Genomic DNA, 24,970 nt, shown 5'->3' with positions numbered 1-24,970 from the left:
TAAAAACAAGCCCTCAAAATTAATCATTTTGATCGCTCCCAATAGAAGAGAGGGCAACTCAGTAAAGTTGCCTGTCAGTAACCTTACTCTTCCTTGCTTTCCCCAAAAAGTTTGGGATATGTTTTATAATTTGCCTGAGGTCTGTAGCAGCAGAGATCTCCTCAGATATTATTTCCTCATAATAATCCATAGGAGAGGCAATTAGGTTAAAATCAGCATGTTCAAATAGAGAAGCTGGGTCTCAACTACAACACTGCATACACATGAGAGGCAGCCTAGCTTTTTAAATTCAGCTGCTCATGTTAGTATTTATTTTCCTTTAAATTAAGCATCCAAAGTACATAGCTAATCTTCAGTACAAATATTCCTTCTCTCTGGAGTTAACCTGCACTTCACCAAGGTAACATCCACAAGGACAGGTCATCTATTGCAGCAAACTAATGACACAGTCAGAACAGAAGAGACTGTCTCCTGGGCTTACACACCCAAAGCATGTTTCTGTCACAGTAGGGCACTTTATGATTGCCCCAAAACATACCAAGGGTTTCCTAGCTCTCTATCTACAGCTGAAACCTGGCATCCTGCTGCTCATCTACAGTTGTACATTGGAAACCATTTGTGTGCCTACATCTTCTCTTTTCTTGCTTTAAAATCTGACACACTTTGAGTACAGCACCTCGTGATAAATATTTAAATATTTTAAGATGAAAATAGCAAATGCCAGTGGCCAGACCTGGCAGGAGAAGTCAGCTTAGATCTAAGTACTTTTTAAAATTCAACACAAAAAAAAATCTGGATCCAAGATTAATAATGAACTTAATATGAAGGCTCACTTTTTTCTTTCCCCTCCAGTTTACATTTTACACTGCTCCCTTCTCTTTCCTGGCTACTGCCACCTCAGGGAACCACACAGCATGAAGGTGTCACTGCTCTACCAGAAACTCCCGAGTTTGCCTCACTTTGCACATTTGAATTGGTCTACTGCACTTAGGCTTGCCCTGGTCCCCGAGCACACATAAGTCACTGCAGTAAGCACCAGTAAATGAAAGTTTAACATCTGCGTGATGCAGAGTTCAAAAGGCAAATGAACTCGGGGGGGCAAGAGGATTATGAGCAGCAAAGAAATGTAGTTTAAGGGACGCAGCAGAGTAAGTACAGCATTTTACTAATCCATGGAGAAAGACAGCTTTGGAGATCAGTTAAACCAGTGACTTAAGGAAGCTGAGGTACCCTTATTTTAAGTATCCTACTTTAAGAACACTCTCAGAGTCTTCTCTAGTCACTTATGCAACATGCAATATGTGACCTGCTATCCAGAGCACACCAACCAGCATAACTTTGCAGACTTACTGAAAACCCAGAATGAACACAACGCCCTCCCATCTCTATTACGCTGCAGGGCACTATTGGGGATCCCCAAAGCAATGAAGCTCTGACACACATGGATGTCAAGACACTTCCATGGCTGAAAAAGTTATGTAAAGGACTAAGCACAGTTTTCCCCTGCACAGTATGAAGAGATGATCCAATATTCTTGGGACCCTTCTACTTAATTTCCCTCTACTTAATCTCCCTTATAGGAATCATTCTCTTTGCAGACCCTAAAAACATCCAGAATAGCACCACTACACAGAGAACAAGGAAGCCTCCTCCCCCAGCTCCACACAACTACAGGATGATCTCTGTAGTGACAAAGGGAAACTATGGACAAATTAAAGTGGAATACCTAAGAAAAAATGCCTGAAGCCAGAGGAGCTGTGGTCTAAGAGCACAAGTCTCTAATGTTCAGCTTGAGTGTACAGGCACTGTCCTCTAGAGTAGCAGTCCAGCAGTGCAGGACTACAACAGGCACAGCAGAAAACTCAGCTGTGGGTCAGGAGCAACTTTGTAAGAAGCTTCACACAGAGGAAGATATCACTGAAAAGACTGAAAGTTTCAGCCCATTAACAGCTGAAGTTCAGTAAGAATATCATCCTGAGTACTCTAGAGAGTCTTAGTCCCGGCAAACTTCCATGGCAGGAAACTACAGCCTCTCCAAAGCAATTTTGAATGGCTAGAGTTGGAGGAGCCTTCCTTGCTCCTACCCTACTGAACACAACTGCTTTGAGCTCTGTGTATCCATAGTAGAGATACCTGCCATTTCTTAGCAGCAATGGGCCAAAATACTTAGGTGGTTGGAGCCTGATTCTCCAGCAGTTCTACACCAGCAGAACTACCTGTCCTTACGGAGGAGATCTCAGTTTACATCAGCACAACTGAGAAGGGAGAATCAGAAGGTCACGTTATATGTTTAAGGAGGAAGTGGAGGTTATAGGCCATGTTCAGCCTCACTGGGGAACAAATGTATCCAAGCTCTGGCTAGAAGGATGGGGAGAGCAAGGGAGGAAAAGATTTAGACACAAAAGTGCATAGGGAATGCATATGGGTGAAATATGGGCTCTTACAAATAAAACAGAAACCACAGAGCTCCCCAAAGCAGACTTTCCTAGAAACCAGATATTATCTTTTTGATGCTCGCCCTCATTAGACAGCAAGTAATAAAACCTATTAGTGAAAAATTCATCTCCCCTGCCCCTTGCCCTGGCCCACCCCCATCACATGCCCTCCTGCTCTGATCCTCTCTCTCTCCTAGGATGGCTGCGATTTGTTCTGAGAAGCGACAGGTTTATAGGTTAGCCGACACCTTCTCTCTGTGGAATTTTAATTAACTTCTCCCATCGTCAATATGTTAAGGAGCAGGGTTCCCATTATACGAGGTCAGCAGCGTGTTTCAGGCCCTGCTATATCAGCCGTCAAATTGAAGAATTAATGACGTGGCTAATTGGCTCTAATTCTCCACAGCCCCCTCCCTAAAATATGGAGGGGTAAGGGGGGGTGCAGTAGGATGGGCTAGTGGGAGAGGCTGGTACAGTCCTCAGTCTCATAAAAAAATGAGAGTGCACAATTTAAGCCCACTTGTTCATGGGGTAGCTGCTCCACCACCTCCAATTTATCACCCTGCAGGGAGGAAAGGGTGGGGTGGAAAGACTGAGGGTAAATGTTGTGACAGAGAGTGTGCACAAGCATGCACGCCAGGGAGAGGAACACTGTCCTGACAAGAGGCCACGGCAGTAGGTCATCACTTAGGAGTAGGAAGCAGAATGCCACCGGCCTCTAACCAGCCACAGTGACTGAGCCATAGCCTGTCTGACAGAAAAGGGACCCTTGCAGCACAAAAGACAGCAAAGGGCTTCTATCTCACATCTTGCAGCAGCACTAACGCACATGGCACTTCTTCAAAAACACTAATTGTCTCAAACACTCCAAGCAAAGGAATAAGGCAACAGCAAAATCATAGCAAGCCTGGAGTGTCATTTTCCTGATAAAGCCATTAGCTCTGTACCACAAAGTTTCTGCTGCCTGCAAAACAAGCTTGGAAATCTAACAAAGTCAGCAGTTGTGGACAGTATTTTGGTTTTGCACAAGTCTAAAATTCAGTAGTTGCAGACATCACATGAGCAGCAATAGCAGCTCTTCCTCCCCTCTTCCTTGAGGTATGCTGAGGAAGAACCTCTCTTGCATGCCAACCAGTTTAACAGGGAACCAAAGAGATCATTGATGGTTGGTTTAAGATTTTAACAGCGAGAATTTCTCATATTTTCTCTTCCTCAAGAAAAGGAGCACTTCAAAGAACACCCTGGAAGACACTTGTATATGTATTGCCCTTGTCTCCCATGCTGAAGCTGTACTTGTAGCATTATGCCTGCACTAGAAGCACAGAGCTACAGGCAAGGCTGGAAAACCACATCCCTGAACTCCACTTCATCTTTTCAACATGTTCAAAAAAACCTGAGTTCTAACCACTGCATGCAGCTCCCAAGCAGGGACTTTTTTGCTCAGCATCTCTTCTGCCAGAGAATGAGAATACAACTTGGCATCTTTTCACCACAGAAAATCTCAAGAGGATCCAGGTCACTGTTTCTAATTAGCAAGTCAGCAATCCTTCGTCAAGAAAGAACAAACAGGTCCCACCTGAGGCACTAAGATGAACCCAGGCCCACCTTCACAGCCTCTTTATGAGGGGATCACTCTGCTGGTATAGGAAATAAAGACCACATGCTCTTCCCTGAGCTCCTGCTGCAGGCAGAAGCACCTGATCAGCCTCCACACAAATCAAGTCCCTCAACTGTCACATTGAGGCTGTGTGTGTGGACACACAGCCTATCCAACTCCTTTACTTCTCTGCAGAAAATTGGGAATAAAGAGATCTGTTACCTTAATAATGGGCTGATAGCAATGGACCACACTCGATCCTCTGTCTGTACTGTATGTAGACACTGACCAACTCTGCCTGCGGACAGGGACCAAACCTAAAGAGAGAGATGCATGTTATGCCACATCACCCAAAATTGCAGAACGCAGGATGCATGCTGCTAATGTTGTGCTAGAAGAGCTGCCCAAACTGCCATGCTTACCTTCCCAGAGACACTCTCCCTGAATTCCAGTTACTTATTTTGGGGGAGCAGAGGCTTCAATTGCTGGCAGAAACAAGCACTTGTAGTCACACAAAGATTCAGCTTATGGCCTTCCACCTCACTGGTAACAGAGAGAGCACCCCCATCACCACTTGCTCTCTAAGGGCAGCACTCAACACCAACTGCTCATATTCTGTAGTTAAATAAATGACAACTAGGATTTGTTGGAATATGTTTTCTTGAACAGTGTGGGAAGACTTAGTAGCATCCTTGAAAAATTTCTATTAATATTAACTATGCATTATTCATTCACCAGCCTACAAAATAATCTTTTATAAGACTCCCTCCCCCACCTTTAGACCAAGTTTTTCAAGTGTACCCCAGGCTGTTTTCAAACTGGCTGCTCTTGCTCACTTACAATGAGAGAACTCCTATCCTCCCCCAACAGTGCAAACATGCACATCTCCTTCCACCAGTTCACCCCTTTGTTTCTGAGCCCTAATAAAGGCCCCAAAATTCTTGCTGGGGCCTCTGCTAGTGGCCCTCATTTTCTCCACCTTGCCATCATTCCTGGTCCACAGGACTCAAGCCCCCCAGTTGTCTGTAACCAACCCCCAATGTTTTGCTTCAAGACTTCAAAGCGTGGAGTGCCCTATTTGTTTGTTTGTTGATAATGCCCAGGATTGCAGGCTATTCTTGTCAGCGGGGAATTTAGCACCTAGTGTCAGCAAAAGCAGCAGAAAAGCTTAACTCCTTTAAGGCATCCCTATCTCCTACAGGTTAAAAATATTGCTCAGAGCACACTATCTGCTGCCTATCACACAGGAATGTACATTAGCAGCTCTTCAGGGCTTAGTCCTAATCAACACTCAGCAGAGCCCTCAATAGCTTAGAGCCCCTTTAAAAGGTTGGTAGGGATTCCCTTCCACCCTCCAAGAGTCTCGTTCATGCAAACAAGACAGCCTACAAAAGAGATGATAAAAAATAAGAGGTAAGCATCCCCAGAGTATATGCTGTGGGGAGCACTGGGTGGGCAAGATCTCACACTAGCTCTAAGAAAAACAGCTTGAAATTCCCCTCTGGGCTTCAGGAATTTGTTCTCAAGGTTGGGGATGTCTGTCCTCCAGCTGTCAGAAAAGTAGCAAGAAGGCATTCTCCTAGAAAAGAGGATCCAAAGACCAGAGAATAGCAGCATCGCTAAAGCGTGAGACAAAGCAGCATCAAGGTCTTGCTCCCAGGAAGCAAACAGCAACCCCAAAATTGCCTTCTGCATCTGAACATTGCTTGCTTTACTTGGAAGTGATTTTACTCGAGTACATCTGTACAAAGGGACCAACAAAAATAAATCAGGTCATGCTCTTTCACACACTTCCTGTAAATCCTTGAAAGAGACATTTAAGTCTTTCCTTGCTTCAATGTCCCCTCTTGAAAAACAGAAATTAGCTGGTTTTCCTCTTACCCACTACACTCCATGAATGCTCTGTGATATGAATCAGGAACCAAGAGTGTCTATCAGCCTACCCAGAGCAAAAGCCAACATATAACATTCAACATACAGCAACTACTTCAAACAATGAAACAAGTGGTTGTGAAGATTCTACACATACTGCATCATGCTAGCATAAGGGTGAAACATCTGTGTAGAGCTTCCTAACTGATCAAACAGAGCTGATTACAGTTCAGAGGAACAACTCTTCGGGTCCAAACAGGAACAAAGCATTGTCAACCAGATCCAGAAGGACAAAAATCAACAAGGTCCTGCCCCAAAAAGAAATAGTCAAAAATTACGTGACAGGACCCAGTGATGCCAGCTGCAAGAGAAAAATGGGAGCTAACAGTAGATATAGTCTAACTTCATTCCTGGTTTGCAAACCAAAAACCATTGGGAAAAAAAAAAAAACAAAAAAAAAAAACTCCACACAAATAAATAAACCACAAAATTATTAAATAACCATGTCTAAGAAAAGACATCACCCTAACCTTTACAGAGATTGAATATATAACAGAGAGCATGTTAAACCACATTGCAATGTTAAATCACAAAACAAGGATGGGTTTGAGATCCATAGAGTCAATTTCACACTAACTGGCATTCATCTCCACTACAGCGTAGATAGATATACAGGAAAAGAAGCAAAATATCAGCTGCTGCCTTCTGCACTTCCAAGTATAAGCAAGCAGCTGATGCTGTAAATTACTGCCAAATCTCTTTCTAACAAGTTTGGCAGAGCAAGCATCTTTTCAGAGACATGAGCCAAGATAGTCAGCATTCCTCCTGCAAGGAGTACAGGGCTCAAAACAGCTCTGCTGACACTTAAATATTAATGGCACAAGACCTCTGAAGTCACCTCTACAGCAGCACCTGCAGCTGCTGAAACATTCCCTGCTCACCTTCGCTGTTCGGTCCCGGGAGCCGCTGACAATGAGGCCACCTTGGAAGTCCACACAGTTCACCTCCTGCTCATGTGCAGAGAACTTGACGCTGTAGGAGCCATGGATCTTGTGAAGGACAATACTTCCATCTCTGAAAAACAAATCCACAGGCAGGGAATCTGTATCCCTTGGACATGCACCTTCCACTAATGCTTTGGAGTGCTACAAAAAGACCAGGATTGTTCTCTGGCAGGGGCTGAAATTCATGCAGCATTATTAACCCTCCACTCTTCACACATTACCTGTTCTCTTGCAATTCCACATCTGGCAGTTAAAGCCTGATCTGATGCACATGAAAATTTTCCTGGCTGTCTTTTCACCCTTCACTTTGTGCTAAGCTGCATAAACTGTAGCAAAGCAGCCATTCCTCTTCCTACTGCTTTGAGATTGCCAGAATCCTGTCTGTATGCTGAATGTCTGGAGTAAGGGAACAAGTGAGAGGACATTCTCACCCATGTCCAAGCCTCAGCTTTTCATTAATTTCAGAGTAGCCGTGCAGGGTGCTGTGCTTTGAATTAACTACACAGACATTTAGACCTCTTTCAAACAAGACAGTTACTGGAATTTTAAATGCAAGCCTTCATTTTCACCTGAATTTTGGTCTAGAGTTCACAAGGAGCTCAGATACTCAGGGAACACAGCCATGGTTGTCTCTCCCAATTCTGTGCTTAACTGTTGTGTATATTTTTAAAGTTTCATCTATTCATGAAAGTCCTGTTGCTGTAACTGTAAAAGGACAGACAATGCAAAATTAATTGGAGAAGTGTGTGTGTGTGTACTCAAAGGCTTGGCAGTTTTTCCCCTCTCCACAATTGTATCAGTGGTTCTAATAAACACACACTTGTCTCTAGAAAACTTTCTGCACCACTGCAGTCCCAGCTAACCAGCTGTACTGATTATTATAACAGTCTAGCTACCCTGGCTCTAACCAGGGAAAGAAATGAAACTTGCAGGTTTGCCTGATTAGTCAATCCCAATTCAACAATCCTGTAAACATGAACACATGTTTACAAGAGCAAAGAACACTTTTAAGGTTAATAGTATGAGACTCAGCCTCTTCACTGCTGCAGGAGATGCTTTTGCAGGTCAGAAGCAAAATTATAAGAGAGGAAACGGCAGCAGCTGACCACAGCCAAGCATGAGGACACTGTAGCAAAACTGGCCCCTCTGCTCTGGGCTGGAGTTACACAGAATCTTTCCAACTTCAGTGGCAAAACCCTTGGGCTCCTTCATTCACTCAACTTACCCCCCTCCACTGACAATGTGTGAGTTGACAAGAACAAAGCGACACACATCCTCCTGGTGGCCAGAGAAGATGGCTTGAGGGTGACACTGCAAACCTGTCTCTTCTGCACAGAGGTGATAGGCCTGGATGTTCTCTGCTTGAGACAGGTAGAGATATTCGCCATCCAGCTCCATCCAGGGCATCAAACTGCAAATAGACAGCAGGTTGGGGGCATGCAGGAGTGGGGAGAAGAAAATGAAACAAAATCACCTCACACAGAAAAAGAAAAAAAATTCCATATGCAAACATCTCAACAAAAACAAATGCCTGCTCAACAAATGTGAAGTTGGAGCAGCAAGGTCACATGCAAAAGCAGGGCTTAATATAGCAGCACAGCTACAAGTGAGGCTTCTCCAGCAACATAAAAAGCAGATTACATTGCTGGCATTTTTCTAATAGCTGAGGAAAAGGAATCATGGAATCTCCAAAAGAGAAGATGGCCAAAAGTCTAGTAAGCATAGATAGGAAATACTTAAGGGCCCCTGAACCTGCACATGAGCTCTGTACTTTTTAAGAAACTAGACTGTGGTGTCGGTGAGCTATGCCAAGCATTTCTCTGTTGCACACACCTCTAAGCAAGGGAGCATGTCACCAAAATACCACAGATCTTCCTTCAGACAGAAAGTCACTTGCCTCCTGCACTCTGAGGCTACCCAAGAACTTTATGCTCATCATACAGAGGAGGTATTTTTCCACACTCACACCTCTTCCCCTGCTGAGCCGTAAGCTGTAGAGCAAGCTCTTGATTCTCTTGCCCATCTTCTAGAAGAGCCCATACAGCCTTTCTGCCCAATGCTTTATGTGGGACAGTGGTAGGTTTGTATGGACAGGTTCCAGGTCAAGAGCAGTGGAGCAAAAAAACACAATCCCAAAGTATTTTGAAGGTTGATGTTATATATGGAAAATATGCTTTACTTTCTGGGAGACCAAGAAGAGGAGAATACACTCAAGCAATATCTGAATCAAGTCTGCCATCTCAAGAAGTTTATTAATTCTTGAAACAAAACCAAAATATAGAAGAAAATAGGCTACAATACACACTTAGGCAGTGAGATCTTTGCTCAAGATTTTGCTTTTGCATAGCCAACAGAGAATCAGCAAATAAGATTTCTGTATATAGCAAGGCCAGATACAAGGACACATGGGATTCATGTCCTATGGGGCATGGATATGTGAAATTGTCTCTGCTCTGCAGTCATTGCCAAGTGCACCAATGTCCATGGAAACACCGAGCAAATCCAGAGCCTTTCTACAGAGCAGCCTTTCAGTTTTCAAACTATTCAGGAACAAACGGCTTTGAAAGCAGTGGGGCTTCTCATAAAAACCTGTCTCCCTCTTTTTTTCATATCATTTAATCTCAGAGGTCATGATTTTCTGTGTCATCAGAGTCATTACACACAGTTGTACCTCATAACATCACAATGAACAACTAGAAACAAGCAAGAGGACAAGACTGCTCATTAGACAGAAGGTTCCTGCTTGCCTGTATTCATCTCCAGTAACGGGCTTTTAATCACATGGACAAAGCAGTTGAGTTTACAATATTCATCTGGGACTTGATCATATACATGGAAAAAGTAAGAGGCATCTTTAGAGCAGAAGCTTTGGGTTTAGGCAGGCTTTGATTTCCCCTTCCTTCCTCCGCTCCTACACAGTCCTCTAAAAGCAAGTGAATATCCAGCTTATCTAGACTACAGCCATGTTCTTCTGTGGCCCTCCTTTTGCAGAAGTTTAGCTTTTTACCTTTTTCTACAGCTTTTTCATAAGGAGAAGTAACAAATCTGAAGCAGGATAAATGAAAATTAGGGGATGCCATTTGGATGGTGGCCTCAGTCCTTGCCTTTTCACTTGGGAAGCTAGTTTAGTAATGATCTCTAATATCCACAGAGCCTGTCTTCACAGATGGTTGCAAGCACTTCAAAGGCAGGTATACAACCTGCACCAAAACCCACTCTGCTCATTACAGCTGTTCCCAGGACTTTAGACAAGAAGTGGCACATTATCCACCACTTCAATCTACACAGCACAAAAAGGCATGAAAGCTCAGCAGAAGGTCCCTGTTGTTCAGCAGCTAACAAACCGTAGTCTTTTCTTCATCTGATGATGTGAAGGCTGAAAATTTACATGTAATGGTCAGACAAGAGACCTATCTTATGCTTTGCTTTGAAAGCCAAGTACACCTTTCCAAACAAGAATTTAACAACAAGCTCCTATCATTAACGTCAAATATACTTTTTTTTTCTTAAGTGAAGGAGAGAAGCATGAGAATGAAGGAGCAAAAAGCAGATGAATGGCAATTAGCATTTTAGATTTGTACATCCAAATCAGGGTCCAGGATAAACCACAGGAGACACACAAAGCATTTTGAGAGGACACCTAAGTACACATCTGGGATCAAGGTGAGCTCTTTGTGAGAGAACTTATGGTATACAAGCAGTAGACAGGGAGGCAACAGTTTGAAATCCATACTAAAGGTTGATGACTAGAAATGCACAGATCAGAACAAAGACAAATTCAAATTATTAAGAAAGAAACTCCTGACACTCAGCATGAATCCCTAGGGCAAGGCAGCAACTCCAGTTACCCCACACCCGGCTAACCAAAATAAGCCAACAACAATCACTCGTAAGACCCCATGGAGCACAAGGAGCAGGAAACATCTCATTTCAGGGCACAGGCACAAACCCAAGGCCCCACAGCAGTTGTCACATAACAAAGAAGAAGAGAAAGAAGCCACTTGCTTGCATTTCCATTTCAGGACTGTCTCCCTTCGGCAGCGTCCGTGCCTCCAGTTCTGAGATACTTTCACCCTTTCCTTCACTGGAATGCCAGCAGCTCTGCAGACAGAGGAGAGATGAGATTAGCAACCAGGACTGATGCCTTCTGGACAACAAAAGCACTCAAGATGGCCACAGGTACGCTCTCACCCTGGTTCAACAATGAGGAACTGACACACACTGATGGTTCCAGAAACACACTACAGTGAGCACATTCGTGAGAGCTGACAAGAGAGGAACACTGACAAGAGTGGGAGATCACCAGCAAAGAAAGCCACCCCTGATGATCATAAACCTTTAATATGATCAAGACTTGACCAAGTATACTGAATGCAGCACAGGTTCAAACAAAATGTAATCCAAACTAGATGATACAGAAAGAAACCACCAGAAGAACCAGAGATATAGGACATCACCCTTTTAATAGAGACTGACAAGAGCAATTTAAGACAAGGACAACACCACACAAGAACAGATGGAGCAAACACTAGTCAGGAGAAGTCAGAGAGTGTCTATCCAGAAGGACTAGTAAAGAAACTACTCCAGAGTCTCACCTGTCTGATAATCGCATAACCAGATACAATAATCAGAAATCAAGATGTGTTAAACTAAAGATAAAATACATTCATGTGTATAAACTACCCAATGCACACACACACCCCCAAAAATCATCCTTTACAGCAGCTCACCAAAGGATAGAGAATTCCAGCATATTGCTGGAAAATTCTCTCTTTACAGTCACACAAAGCTACTAAAAGAGAAACTATAGCTCATATAGCTGTTGCTAGATTACAAATCAAAGTTATTGGAATGAGCTGAGACAAACCAAGATCAACACTCTTTAAGATGTGACAAAAAGTAGGTACCACAGAGACCTGGGACCAAGGTCTCCTTAGAGTCTACATGAATATACCCAGTTCAAGCAGCTGTGCAACACATGTTTTTTTTTCATGATCCAGAACTGATTAAAGACAGGGGAAAAGGCAGCTTTAGCTCCCATCTTTCTCATATAATAAATTCAATTATTCAATTTCCTTGCTGGAGCTGCTTAGGTAGAAAAGATTAGAAAATTACAAACAAGATGAAATTCTAGAAGTTATCCTTTGTAACTAGGGGTTATGAACCACTTACTAGACTACAAGAGTTTATCCCATTTTCATGCATTCATGCATTTCTCAACAGTCAACACACACAGATGCATAGGGAGAAGGGAAGATCCTTGAGAGATGGGAACTGGTGCCTCATCAGAATCAGTTTCCTACTCCCATCCCTAAAGTCTCTCCAATCCACTTCTCAAAAGTAGCATTTTTGGGTACTCTGTCATTTTTAAAACAAAGATTAGCTCCCTGTAAATAAACATCTCCTGTGGTTGTTAATGGGTGTAGGAATCTCTAACCTGGCCCTGGGGTCTGGCCAGATTCTTATTTTCCCAGCCTTCCTTCCATAGCCTCAGGGCTCCTTTTTTTCTGCTCACCCTTCCCTCCTCTTTTCTATGCTTTCCGGCACTTAGTCACCATTATAATTTGACTGCATTCCTGGGCATGCGACCCATTTTAAACAAAAACAGAAACCACACACAGAAAAGCTTTTCATCCTCTAGAAAGCTCTGTAACTTTACGTTTATGATCAGTAGAGCCACACCAATTAAAACTGAATTTAGAAAACTACAGGCTCTTTATTTTTCATAGCCATTTAAAAACAAACAAACAAACCCAAAATAGAGTTAGGCTAGGCTGGAAGAAGAGGAATTCCTTTTTTAAAGGGAGCACTTGCAAGAGCTCATGAGGCCAGATAGTGTCTGAGATGAGGAATGCACAGTACTGAAAAGTTAGGTCGGGTCCACTCTCATCATTGCTTATTACTCTCCCAGACAGAGTTCAGGCTCTCTGCCTATATCCAGTTCCATTCATTACTCCAAAACACTTCTTCTCCCTACACTCAACCCTCAGTTCAAGTTCTCCCCACATACAGATTTTAAGTCACCAGCTTGCACAGTGATGGAAAACACACTCAAGCCACATCCCCCTCCCAACACATGCTGGCCCCACCAGACATTCTGAGCTCAATGCATAAACCCTACTAAGACTAGATGTAATTTCCAAGGCTCTGGAAAAGGTGACTCCAAGGTCAAAAAAGCAGCCTCCATCTTACCCTGCAGATCCCTTTTCTAGCAAGCCTCGACCCTCCTGCTGCTGAAAATGGAAGTTCCGAAAAGTCACACATTGGCTCAGCCCAGAGTCCCAGTTCACTATTGCAGTTACTCCTGTAACAGACACCTCATTCTTTCCCACATATCAACAGTTCCTGTCTGGAGGGGATGAGGGTTGGGTAGGGAGACTATATGGGGGAGGTCTGATGGGATTTGGGAGGGGGGTGGTGATGGTGTTGTTTTGTCTTTTTTTTGTTTTACTCTCGATAGATATATTATTCATCCAGCCTTCCTCCTCCATATAGCAACTCTGGATCCAGCTAATTTAAACATGTCTTAAAAGTATCCTCCTTTTATATTGCAGACATTTTATTTATTCAAAATAGATGCAAGAAAAGGGACAGAACATATGGAGAGAGATAATGTAGAAATTGGACTGATACATCCCTCCCCTTTGCCAACTATGGGCAAAGTAAATATTCAAGTAAATATTGAAGTGCAGTGTTGGTCAGAGACATTCGATGCCTTATGCCAGAAGTTAAATCAAGCCCAGTTGTGGAATCAAGTGCTGAGACACAATTTGATCATTTGATATGCTTCCTCAACAGCACACCCCCGGAGCAATTCATAGAATACATCAAAAAATGTGATGAGTATCACTGCAATACACAAGAACAATTCTCAAATCTTAGAAACTTAACAATTTGATAAAAAACTCCTTTTCTCCCCTACAATAGCCTATTCTGTTTCAGTCATGATCAACACACTTCCTACACTTGCAAACTGTTAAGAATTTTTCCATGATGACCTGAGGTAACCAACAGACATCACACATCTGCATGGAGTGGTAGCTAGGTACCTCTTACTTCAGCAACTGTGTTGAACATCCAAAGACTCAGGAGATTAAACCACCTCATGAAGCCAACTGCTATATAAAATGCTATGGAGGGAACACTATCCACTGGCCAATGAATACCTTGATCTTTCTTAGTATACAATCCAGAAAAATACTAAGCCACATGCTTAAAATTCAGCACATGCTTAAGTATTCTGTGAAAACAAGACCTTAGCATTTGTGCTCCCAGAGAAGCCACCCAACAGTGAACTTCAAGACTGCTGAAGGCTGATTCACTGGGGAAAGACTGCTATTTTTAGCAGGACCTACACAGGCCTGCATCAGAAAGCAACTGAGGTACAGTCCAGCATCCTAGAAGGATGACAGGAAACACAGGATGAAGGACCCAGGGAACACTGATTATGAAAACACAGTGAAATTCAAGCAACATGTCCTTAAAGAACTTTAGAATACATCATCTTACACCTCTGCTAGGGCAATTATCAATATTTGATAAAGTTACATTACTGAGGACATACCAGGCTGTCTTTGTTATTATCTAACTACCACCAAAAAGCACTCTATCAGGATTCCAAATCATAGTGCAATACATGATCTGAGCCAATCTGTGTTTTCAATTGCATGCACTCCTGATGGAGGCTCCCTTTACAAAGACTTTGTTATACTAAGAAAGAGAAGGTGAACACTTCTTACAGCCTGAGAGAGAGCTCCAAGAGAAAACTCATCCCAACCAACCCATTATAAAGGATTTTTCATTTCCCCCTTCCTACCTCTCTCCACCCTACAAAAAAAGCTAAAAGTATTTTGCTCAAATTATGTATTTCCTCTTTTTCTTGGCAGAGTTACCAAAAGAAATGTAATATTCCTTCTGGAGCCCACTTTCCAGCTGCTGAAGTAAGAGACTGGAACTGTCCCCACACAGCACCACTGACCCAGGTGACCTCAGGTACCAAGGCAGGTGCTAGCCTGGGCCCCAAAAGAAAGCAACAAAAGAATCACTCAGCCAGGGCACATCATTTCCTAAAGCTTCACCTCCAACAGACCTTGCCTTCAATGATCCTCTCCCTATCCAAAGTCCTTTGCCTCCAGAAATGGTATTTCTGCAACAGCAAGAGCTTCTGTGCTGTACTGCATCCCAGGGAGATTTCTGCTGCCTGTCTACAATTTCAGCATGTGCCAAAACACTGGTGCCTGCAACAACATAGACTGTGTTACAGAAGATAACACCAACATGTCATACTGTGTATTTTCCCAGCTGCATGGGGCACCCTAACCCACCAAAGTCCTTCATGTTTTGCTACATTTTAAGTACTGAAGAGCTCATCTGGAAATGCAAGTCTGCAGAGACCTGCTGAGACTGAATGTCTTCTGTGGACAAAATCTGCTGTCTGCATAAAAGCTGTCACCAGCCTGCCTGAGGCCTGACTGGAAGGGTCATGCAGAGAACAAACAGGTCACAGTGACTAAGCCCCACCATCAACCTTGGCCCTGTGGCAAGGCTGGCTAACACAAGGACCAACTGTGCTTATTTGTGTACTCAGGACACACCTGTTGAGTGGCAGGGTCTCAGTGCAGCTACAAGTCATGGGCCACCAACAGCCAGCCAAGAAGGAAAAGCTATTTATGTCAGGAGCCCCTGTTGCTGTCCTCAACAAGTCAGCTAGCTTCCAAAATGTCTCTTCCAGGACAAAAATTCCAACTGAATTCCTTTAGCACATGACCCTTATTTAGCTTACTGCCATGTTCAGCCTATCCTCTGCGCTCCCCTCTCCCTACAGGACCTGGGTTCAGATAACTCCGAGATGGACGAGAGCTCTGCCGACTGTTCCTCACTGCTCCTTGCTTCCTCTGCTGCATCTGTGCCATCTCGGATGTTACCAGGCTGTCAACTGCTCCACCAAACAGATCTTTGGAACAAGTCACCTCATGAAGAAGGCAGAGGCTGTCATAACACCCAGAGGTACAAATTTCTGTACACACAGCAAGGACACACACTTTCACTAAGACTTCCCAAAAAACCATCACCACCAAGACTGAGCCAGGCCACTCTGCCATCAGATGCCCTCTCCCTTACAAGTAACTGCAATGGGATATTAGCTAGAAACTCCAGGCAAGGTTTAGACTCTCTTAGGGAGTTGCGTAGCGTTTTTGGAGACAAAATCTGGGCTTTCTCAAAAAATACACTGCCCTGGAAAGATTATGAGAAAACCTGAAGCTGTGGAAGAGGTGTCACGTGTATTCTGATCTGAAAGAGCAGATTGTCAGAGTAGTACTTGGATAGAATGAAATAACCCATAGCTAGTCCAACAGGGGTAACAGCAACAAAGCACACATATTTTAAGCCTTGAACTACATAAAATTCTTCTTCCTCTTTGAACTTGTGAAGATCTTAAGGGAAGGGTAGGCAGGCCTCAAAGAACTCTTATAAACAACTTCACAGTCACAGAAAAAGCAGCATTTTCAATGCTGTGGAGCTGTCCTGGCAGAACTGTCCTGCTCAGCACTAACAATTTAAGACAGAGTAAGAATAAATGTAACAGCAGTTTATAAAAACCACTGACTTTTCCAGCACAAAGCAAGAGCTGCATTCCCTCTTCCAATCTTTTTCTGTTACTGCAATATCCTCCCCAGAGTATTCCCTTCTGCATCATCTGCACCAGTTCATTGACTCTTTCATTTCTGTCTTAAAGTAATGAAACTTTGCTTTTAAAACAAGTTTTAAAAGATGAAGGAAACTGAAGCAGCTTTACAAGCATTCACACTCCCTCCCCCTCCAGTGGTAAAGGCTGAGGTCTCCTATGATTGCTGCAGTTTGCATTTGGATTTGACTTGCACAGATTGGCCATTTCCTGCTTCTGTAGGTGTATACATTTTTCCAAGATCTGGAGAAAACACAGCTTTTATTAACTTACCAAAATGCTTACACAAGCTCTTAAATACTCATAGATGATAAATTTGTCCATTAATGAATCTGCTTCTCTGAAATGGAGAATATACCACAATCCTAGTGGGCAAGGCAGAACAGGAGACAGGGAAAGAGAAAACATGCAGTGGAACATTTCCATATTTTGACATCTATTAATACATTACAAAGAGCAAATTGTCAAGCTATTTAGGTTCCAACTTTTAAGCTGCCCTCTAAAATTCCTTTGTAACAAAGAGGAAATAAGTTTAGCCCAGCTGCAACTTTATTCCTTTCTTCCATGCCTTAAATAAAGAATCACCTTGCAATGAGCTCTTTGCCTCTCCGATTTCTCCAGTCCAAGGTGGTCCAGCAAGCAGGCCCTGGATAAAGGCATAAAGCACCCTCTGCTATTCCTGGCTCTGACACTGACCTGCTGCACAGAGGGCAGCTTGGTTGACATCTCCCTGCCTCTCCTTCCCCTCCAGCCCTTGTTTACCCTGGCTATTTAGGCAGCAAGCTCGTCAGGGCAGAGACTGCTCTTGCTGGGCCTGTACAACAGCTGGCAAAACAGACACAGACTACAGGACACAACTGTAATATCACTGTATCACCAAAACCCCCCAAAGGCTTTGTGTTACTACTCAGCTACAGTTTAGCTGCAGAAAGTGTTGTTAAGACTTAACTTTTCTGTGCTATGCTGCCACACATTTTTGGAACAAAAAATTCTCCTTTCACCTTACATCATAAAGATGTGGGTCAACTTTTACTGCAGCTGCTCCTATGACTGAGTAAAGCAAAAATCTTAACATAGGGACTCTCTTTTTCCCATCCTCAAGACAAGGTCTTGTAGCAGGTCTATACATAAAATTAACTTGTCTATACAGAAAAAGTGACAACCTAATTTGGAGAGATTCACAGTTCAGATGCCAAGAAGCACATCCATCTAAAGCCACTCTGTACTTCCATAATAGTGACACAATATTCCATTGAGCATTTAGTTACTGCTGATTCAGCAAAGAAACAGTACACTTTTAACACTGAGATTGTGCTTTAAGAACTCTTCCAGGTCAGCCCCTACCATCCCTACCAGACAGTGACTTGGTGGATATGAACCTAGAGATTCCCCTCTGCCAAAGGAATGAAGTGTACAGATACATCCCTCAAAACAAACTTCTTTCTTCTCTTGCAAGTGCACAGTTGAATCCATGCCTTACTTAACTTGGCTTACATCTGTGGATCCCATTTGGCTGAATCTAACAGAACTGAGAGATTGTCAATGTTGTGAATATGCCTTTTAGCATAACAGCTAGTGTGTGGGCTTAAGTCCACATCTTCCTTTGACCTCATTAGCAACTTAATTTAATATTGTTTAAGCACAAGCATGTGTCCACAGATAACCAATTAAAAAAAAATGCAAAAACTTTAGAAGTATTAAAAAAAAAAATAATAATTTAGAAGTACTGGCAATTTTTAAAATTTGTTAATTTTTAAAAATATGTAGCCAGAATGACAGTTTTTAGAATTTTATTTTTTTTTTTAACATATACTGCTATTTTTCTTCTCCCTGCTGCTAACAGCCAGGGGTATGCAACCAGTTTCTTATCAATGGTACCTCTTCCCTATTTTGGCAAAAAGAAGTTTTATAAGCAAGCTGACTGTGAAAACAGTTTTTTCACATACAAGACAATGCTTGTTCCTTCTGATCCTTATTGTTACAATTATTTGAAGATATATGCTACAGAAACAACATTTTAAAGAAATAGTGTCATTTTCAAGTTAATTACCTTTTTAAAAATGGGAAAGTGGGGGGCAGGGGTTAAGTTTCACAGCTATCTCCTTTAGGCTCAAATTTATTGCTATTTACAAAGCATTAACAGATGGCTTATCAAAAGCCACTTAACAGCAGAAATGAACAAACTATTCTGAGATGAATTTTTGTTTTAAACTGTAAATACTCCCTAGACTAGTTTTTAACTTATGCCAGCCTCCCAGGGACCATCAGTTTAAGATCTAATGTGAGAACCATGCATGTTATTTCATTAAGCATATTAACCATAAACGGTTCCAGCCTTTGCTTTCTCAATTGCACACAGTATTGCACAAAAATCTCTTAAAAGTAAAAACTAGTATTCACCTCATGCAACATTAGCCACAACATGCAACAGAAGCTTCAGCTCCTGAATGAGTCAAAGCCAAGCTTGACAAACTCAAGAGTTATTCCATATTGCTAAGAAAGCACAGTTATCAAGAAGGTCCAGCTATCCATCATCTTCATCACCATTCTATTTACACAGTAATATTTTAGCTTAAATACCTATTCAGCTCAATTTAACTTTCAATGAGCAATCTACCAGGTTCCTACTTAGAATTGCTATTAAGAAGGATGGTGTGCCCAGAAGCTTGCCTAAACTCCCTCTCCACCTTGTACTGATTACTCAAATAAAATACAGTATCTCTCTGCAAATCTTACTCCCTCAATTGCAAGAGCAACAATCTGGGAGATTGCTCTTGATCTTGGAGACATGCATGAGGAGCAAGGGCTACAGAAGAGACATGGCTAGTTAAAACCCTTGAGCTGCCAAAGAGACTATTAAATTCTTCTTCAGCTAAGTACAAATCTTACAGCTGTACAACTCAATGCATGCAGCCATACTGGTTTTTCTGCAGATGTTCAGATATCCAGACCTCCTGGTTCTGCAATATGCCCTTGCCTTTTATCTGTTGCCAAACTATCTACCCTACTGTAGTAAAACTCCTGCAACTGCTCCCAGATGCTGGGTCTCCACCCAGGGAAAACAAGTGTTTGTTTTTCAGGTATTCTCCACAAGATTTGGTACGCTATTTCAAGGAACTACAGACTGTCTGAGCTTTCTATGATGTTAAAAGTAATTAAAGGAATCATTCTCCAGATACATCTCCAGGTTTCTTCATATCCACTAGTAATGTAACTTGGTGTGTTACCCATGACTGAACTCCCCAGGACCAAGGAAGTGCTGACCAATGCTAAAAGCACCTCTCAGTACTGGAGTCATTTGAGGAAAACTTGAAAATAGGACACAGCACAAAGTACATCCTAGAATTACTGAAAAAAACCCTGTTCATAGCAAATCTAACAGCACTGAAATCCCTGTGAGTTCATGATACACAAGCAGCCTTCATTTCTCTGAAACCCTCTGACCTAGCAAATCTCTTCTGTAGCTGTTTATAGACCTGCATTCCTCCACAGGGGGAAGTGGTGGTCCTTACACACACTGCACCTGCTCTGCTGTACACCTGATCCCTCCTGCAACTGAAGGAGCAGAGTATCACCTTATTCTTAATGAAAAATACAGAACTTCATTTCCTCGGGAGACAAAATCATATATCACAGTAGCCAAGAATCCAATGCACAGCCATTCCACAGTGCTTATTCCTGCTGACTTCCAAGGGAACTCTTGGTGCTTAACTTCCAACCTGTGAACACCGAGTGGGTTGAAGTGTTGGCCTGAAAACCCAAGGATTGGCCTGAAAACAAGGATTTTCAGCACCACCAAATTTCTGCTCTTTCCAGCAGAAGCCATAATTGTTTCTCTAAAGTCTATGCATTGATGAGACAGCAACATCAGACAGCAAAATGGGGTCAAAACCTGCCATCCCTCCTTTTGAGTCATGTCACTGCAGTGTTTATGGAAACATTACTGAGTCACTGAATGACAAACAAGATCCATGCTGGCAGTAAAAGAGAAGCCACAGGAAGGGATTTGTAGATTCTAAGAATACAAACTTCTCTTAGGATCCTTAAATGATGAAGGAAAGCCCCCTTTGTGAGGTTGCCTCCAAGTGGCATTTGGTATACAGCCAAATTTGAGAGAGGAAAGGCAAACTCTGGATCCTCACCAACCACTGCCAAGGCCCAAGCCCCAAAGGCACTTCATCTAGAAAGATGCTGGTGACATACACACTGCAAAGCCTAGAGGGCCTGATCCTACTCCTAACCTAGATTGTGCTGTTGAACTGGGGGGAAAATAAAGAGGAAAAGAACCTAAAACAATTCCTACTCACAAAACTTTGAAACCTAGAAGCCATGAAAAGTCCAGGAGTCACTTTCTCTGTGCCAGCCATCACAATTTATACCAGCAAGCTCCTCAGGGAACCTAAGACACATGTGTTCCTGAGGGCCTACAAAAGCTGTTTCACCTAAGAATGCACTAAGTCCACTCTCCAGCCTTTTCCTAGGATGCCGTCCCAGGCCTTGCTCCCTTGCAGCTTCTTCTCTGAGGTGTTTTCAAGACCATGACAGGGATCACTGCTCAGAAGTGGGGAGGGCATGTGGGCATACAGGATCTACTCCAGCTGCACACAGCAGCTCTGTCTCTGTGTTACAACCTCCCCTAGCCTGAAGCCTCCAGGCCTCAGTGTTTGGAGGGGTCTGGGGACCAAGATGATCACAAAATCACAGCATTATTAGGGGTGGAGAAGACCTCTGGATATTATCTAGTCCAACCTCCCTGACAAGGCAGGGTGACCTAGAGCAAGTTACACAGACATAAGTCCAGGTGGGTTTTAAGTGTCTCCAGAGGGAGACCCCATGCCCTCCCTCGGCATCCTGTTCCAGTGCTTTGCCACTCTCAGCATAAAGTTCCTCCTCACGTTGAGGTGAAACTTCGTTTGTTTTAGTTTATGGACATTGCTATTCATCCTGTTGCTGGCACTTGCCTTTGAGATACTTAAATGCATTGATGAGATCCTTCTCAGTCATCTCTAGACGGAACAGGCCTGGCTCCCACAGTCTCTCCCCACAGGGAAGATGTTCCAGGCCCCTTATCAGTCTTCGTGGCCTTCACTGGACCCTCAGCCATAGCTCCTTCTCTTTCTTGTACTGAGGAGGCCAGAACTGGACAGAGTTCTCCAGATGTGGAGAGGGCCTCACGCTCCAGCAATCCCGCTGGGCCTGACAGGGAGTCGTCCCTCCAGCCCCCCCCACCCCCGCCCGCTCCCTCGCGGGGACAACAAGCGCCTCCCCCAACCCCTCCGGCCAGCGCCGGGGCTGGGCCCTGCCACCCTGGGGTGCGCCATCGGCCGCTCCCTCCCAGGGAGGCTCTTCCTGTGCCCTCGCCGCCCCTCCTGGCGCAGGGAAAGGGCGGCGCAACCGCGCTTCGGGAATGGCCCCGCGTCCCCCGCCCCTCGCGGCCCAGCGGCGGCCACGCCAGGAGCGCAGCGCGGCCCTGGCAACCGGCTGGGCCGCGGCATCCCCGGCCTTTCCCGGCCGCCGCGGCCGCCGCCCCCCCGCCCTTCCGCCGGGAAGGCCGCGCTTACAGGTCGGTGCCGAGCTGGGTGAAGCCGGAGTTGAGGCAGCCGCGGGCTATGCGCCTCCAGAGGACATCGCGGCTGCTGAGGAAGCGTAGGCGGCGGCAGACCTGGGCCAAGCGGCCCAAGGCCTGCGCGTCCAGGTAGGAGCAGATGAGGAGCAGCAGCTCCTCAGGTAAGGCCCAGACCGGGGAGGGGGGGGAGGCGGCCCGGGATCCCCCCTCTGCCTGGGGGGATCGAGGGCTGCCCTTCCTCCCCATGGAGCAGCAGCTCCCGCCCCTCCTCCCCGGGAGCCGGAGCTGCTGCTGCCCGGGGGAGGCCAAGCCATGGACGGGGCAGCCGCTCCCCAGTCACATGGGGTAGGAGCCGCTGCCTGTCACTGCCCCCTCCGGGGGAGGAGGCGGCTGCCGGGACCGGAGGGGGCACGGGCCGCCGAGCCCACCCTCGTTAGCAGATTTAATTCATTAACGGGAGCCGCTGGGACTCCCCCTGTGGCACTTGCCCTCCCCCGCACCCCCTCGCCACGCCACGACCGGCTCACGGGTCTGTATCTTCCGATCTGGGATTAGCAACGTAGCCTCATCGGAGTACTCATTAATACCGTGAGCAATTAATAGTGGGGATGGTGATCCCAGGCAACCAGAACATCTGCCTCACCATCTGAAGCACCACCAGCTAGATACTGCACCCCTGCAAAGGAAGGTGAACAGCAAGGTGGTTAATGCTCATTAATTATCCTTGACCAGGGTCAGGAGTGCCTATCACCCACGAAGTGACAGCAGGGGTCATCTGGTGCTGCACAGCAGTTTTCAACACTCCCAAATTCCTGTGACACATAAAAGAAAGGGTCTTCCCCACGTAAGAGCGGGCCTTGCTACAATGGATATAGGGCTGGCTTTTCACCAGCCCCCTTCCTTGCAGTCCATTCTCTCCTCTACAGCTCCACAGAGTGGGGTCTGAAAAATGCTCACAGTTCACATGTGTGTGTACACATACACAAGCACACCACCTCGAAAGAAGTTCATAATAACTGAGTCATTGTTGCCATCCACAGGAGCCTGGAGTACTGACAACGGAGAAGGATTCTGGTCCAAAATGGCAAAGTGGCTCTCCACAGACAGTGGAGCAGGAAAATATGAGTCTAGTGTTGTGCTATTCTTTCTTACAGTACTTTCCACTCTACAGAAGCCTGAAATGCTGGGGAAATTTCTCCCTCAGAATAAAAAAAAATAGATAAATTATAAGAAGTTCATCGTCTGCCTAGAATGCTTTGAACAGGTATCACTTAGCCACCACAATCTACATCTCATTTTGCAGGGTGGAGTAGGATAATAAATTTCAGCATATAATGAGGTTACCATAGCATACAGGCCATTTGACAGTACTTGCATCCTATTCCAGAAGGTCATCCTTTCTGTCTAATCTCAAGCTCCCAAATATTCCTATAAATCACCAGGTTTGGAAGCCTTGTATTTAGAGGTTCAAAACTGCTGGATAAGGAGCTCTCTTGTCCATTTACACTGAGTTTTAATATAACCTGGAAGTCAGCGAAGTTTCAGAAGGCAGCAGATTTTTTTGTCAGCATTTTTAAGGAGTGATGTCTGTAGTAATTAAAAATTTCTCAACCTGAGTTTGAGCTCAGGCGAAGTAACGGCACATCTAGTACAGGACTTAAGTAGCCAGCTGAAAGGGAGGTGATACAATAAATTTTGCTTAAGATTATGGAAACTTTATGTGAACGCAGTTTTATGTCAATTTCATATCTTTCTGATGATATGAAACTCGGTTCTTTATGTAATAGGTGATGATATTGTCTGAAACATTAAAATTATTAAAAGCTGAGTGACTTTTCTGTCTTAAATTGTTATTGTCAAGTTAGTCTTGTTATGGTCAAGTTAGACCAACATTATCAAGTTGGTCTTTCTTTAGTAGGATCCCACAGAGGCTGCTTAAGCACCCTACACTATTTAATATTTTTACTAACAATCGGAAAAAAAAATCTGAAATTCTTCTTAGCAAAGCTTTGTAGAGGTACAAAGCATGGGGCAAGGGGCGAAGGATGCTTATGGCTGCATAGCCCTAAGTTAAGTTTAGGCATAATCACATCATATGTATTTCAATCAAGCTAAATGTGAAGTCTCACATCTAGGAACAAAGAATGTAGGTCACACTGAAAGGATGTAACTCTATCCTGCAAAGCTGCAATTCTGTAAAGACTTCATTAAGATGAATAATCAGCTGAATGTGAGCTCCTTCTGCAGTGCTGTGACCAAAGGGCTAGTGCTGTCCTGGGAAAAAAACAAGCTTGGAGTTCTTTTACCTCTGGTTTTGACTCTGTTATGACTGTTTTGGAAATAATTTGTCCAGACAGCACTTCAAGAAGGATGTTTAAAAAAGTAGAGGGGTTTCAAAGAGTAGTAAAGAATGATTACAGGACTGTTAGACATGTTTGTAGTGAGACCCAAAGAGCTCCATCTATTTTAAGTTTCTAAGGAGAAGGTTAAGGTGTGAGGTGATCGTACCTTATGAGCACTGAAACAGGAAGAAAAATCTGGATCTTCCGCTTAACAGACAAAGAGATAAGATCAGACGGTGATGGGAAGCAAATTCATGAATAAAGTGTGCTTTTGTAGTGAATAAAATCAACTGTTGAAACAGCTTACCGAGATTTATGGTAGATTCACCATTACTGGATTTATAAAAAACAATACCAGTTGGGTTTGGTTTCGGGTTTTTTCTGTAGAGAGAGAGAGAGACAGGCTTGACCACAGCTGCTAAAACTTAACCAGGGATTGACCTGGAAAGTCCTAGGATACCAGGGTATC

General features: G+C 43.9%; 1 protein-coding gene across 3 annotated transcripts in view; it reads right to left on the bottom strand.

Annotated features, from left to right (window-relative positions):
- The window catches only part of FBXW4 (F-box and WD repeat domain containing 4), a 60,689-nt gene extending 38,018 nt beyond the window's left edge, over nt 1-22,671 (bottom strand). The window contains exons 1-5 of one of the 3 annotated variants that reach the window (XM_058840952.1): nt 22,155-22,671; nt 10,914-11,009; nt 8,134-8,319; nt 6,846-6,978; nt 4,255-4,349 (exon numbers count right to left, since the gene is read on the bottom strand). In XM_058840952.1, the coding sequence (XP_058696935.1) occupies nt 4,255-4,349; nt 6,846-6,978; nt 8,134-8,319; nt 10,914-11,009; nt 22,155-22,405 (761 nt within the window). In that variant the 5' untranslated portion in view covers nt 22,406-22,671. The remainder of the gene's footprint in view (nt 1-4,254; nt 4,350-6,845; nt 6,979-8,133; nt 8,320-10,913; nt 11,010-22,154) is intronic. The other 2 variants (XM_058840951.1, XM_058840953.1) reach the window with 2 other exon arrangements.
- Nucleotides 22,672-24,970: the final 2,299 nt, after the last annotated feature.

The sequence above is a fragment of the Poecile atricapillus genome, chromosome 6 (assembly GCF_030490865.1).
Source record: "Poecile atricapillus isolate bPoeAtr1 chromosome 6, bPoeAtr1.hap1, whole genome shotgun sequence".
Taxonomy (NCBI): domain Eukaryota; kingdom Metazoa; phylum Chordata; class Aves; order Passeriformes; family Paridae; genus Poecile; species Poecile atricapillus.
The sequence above is the reverse complement of the archived record's forward strand: the minus strand, read 5'-3'. Positions and strand labels throughout refer to the sequence as shown.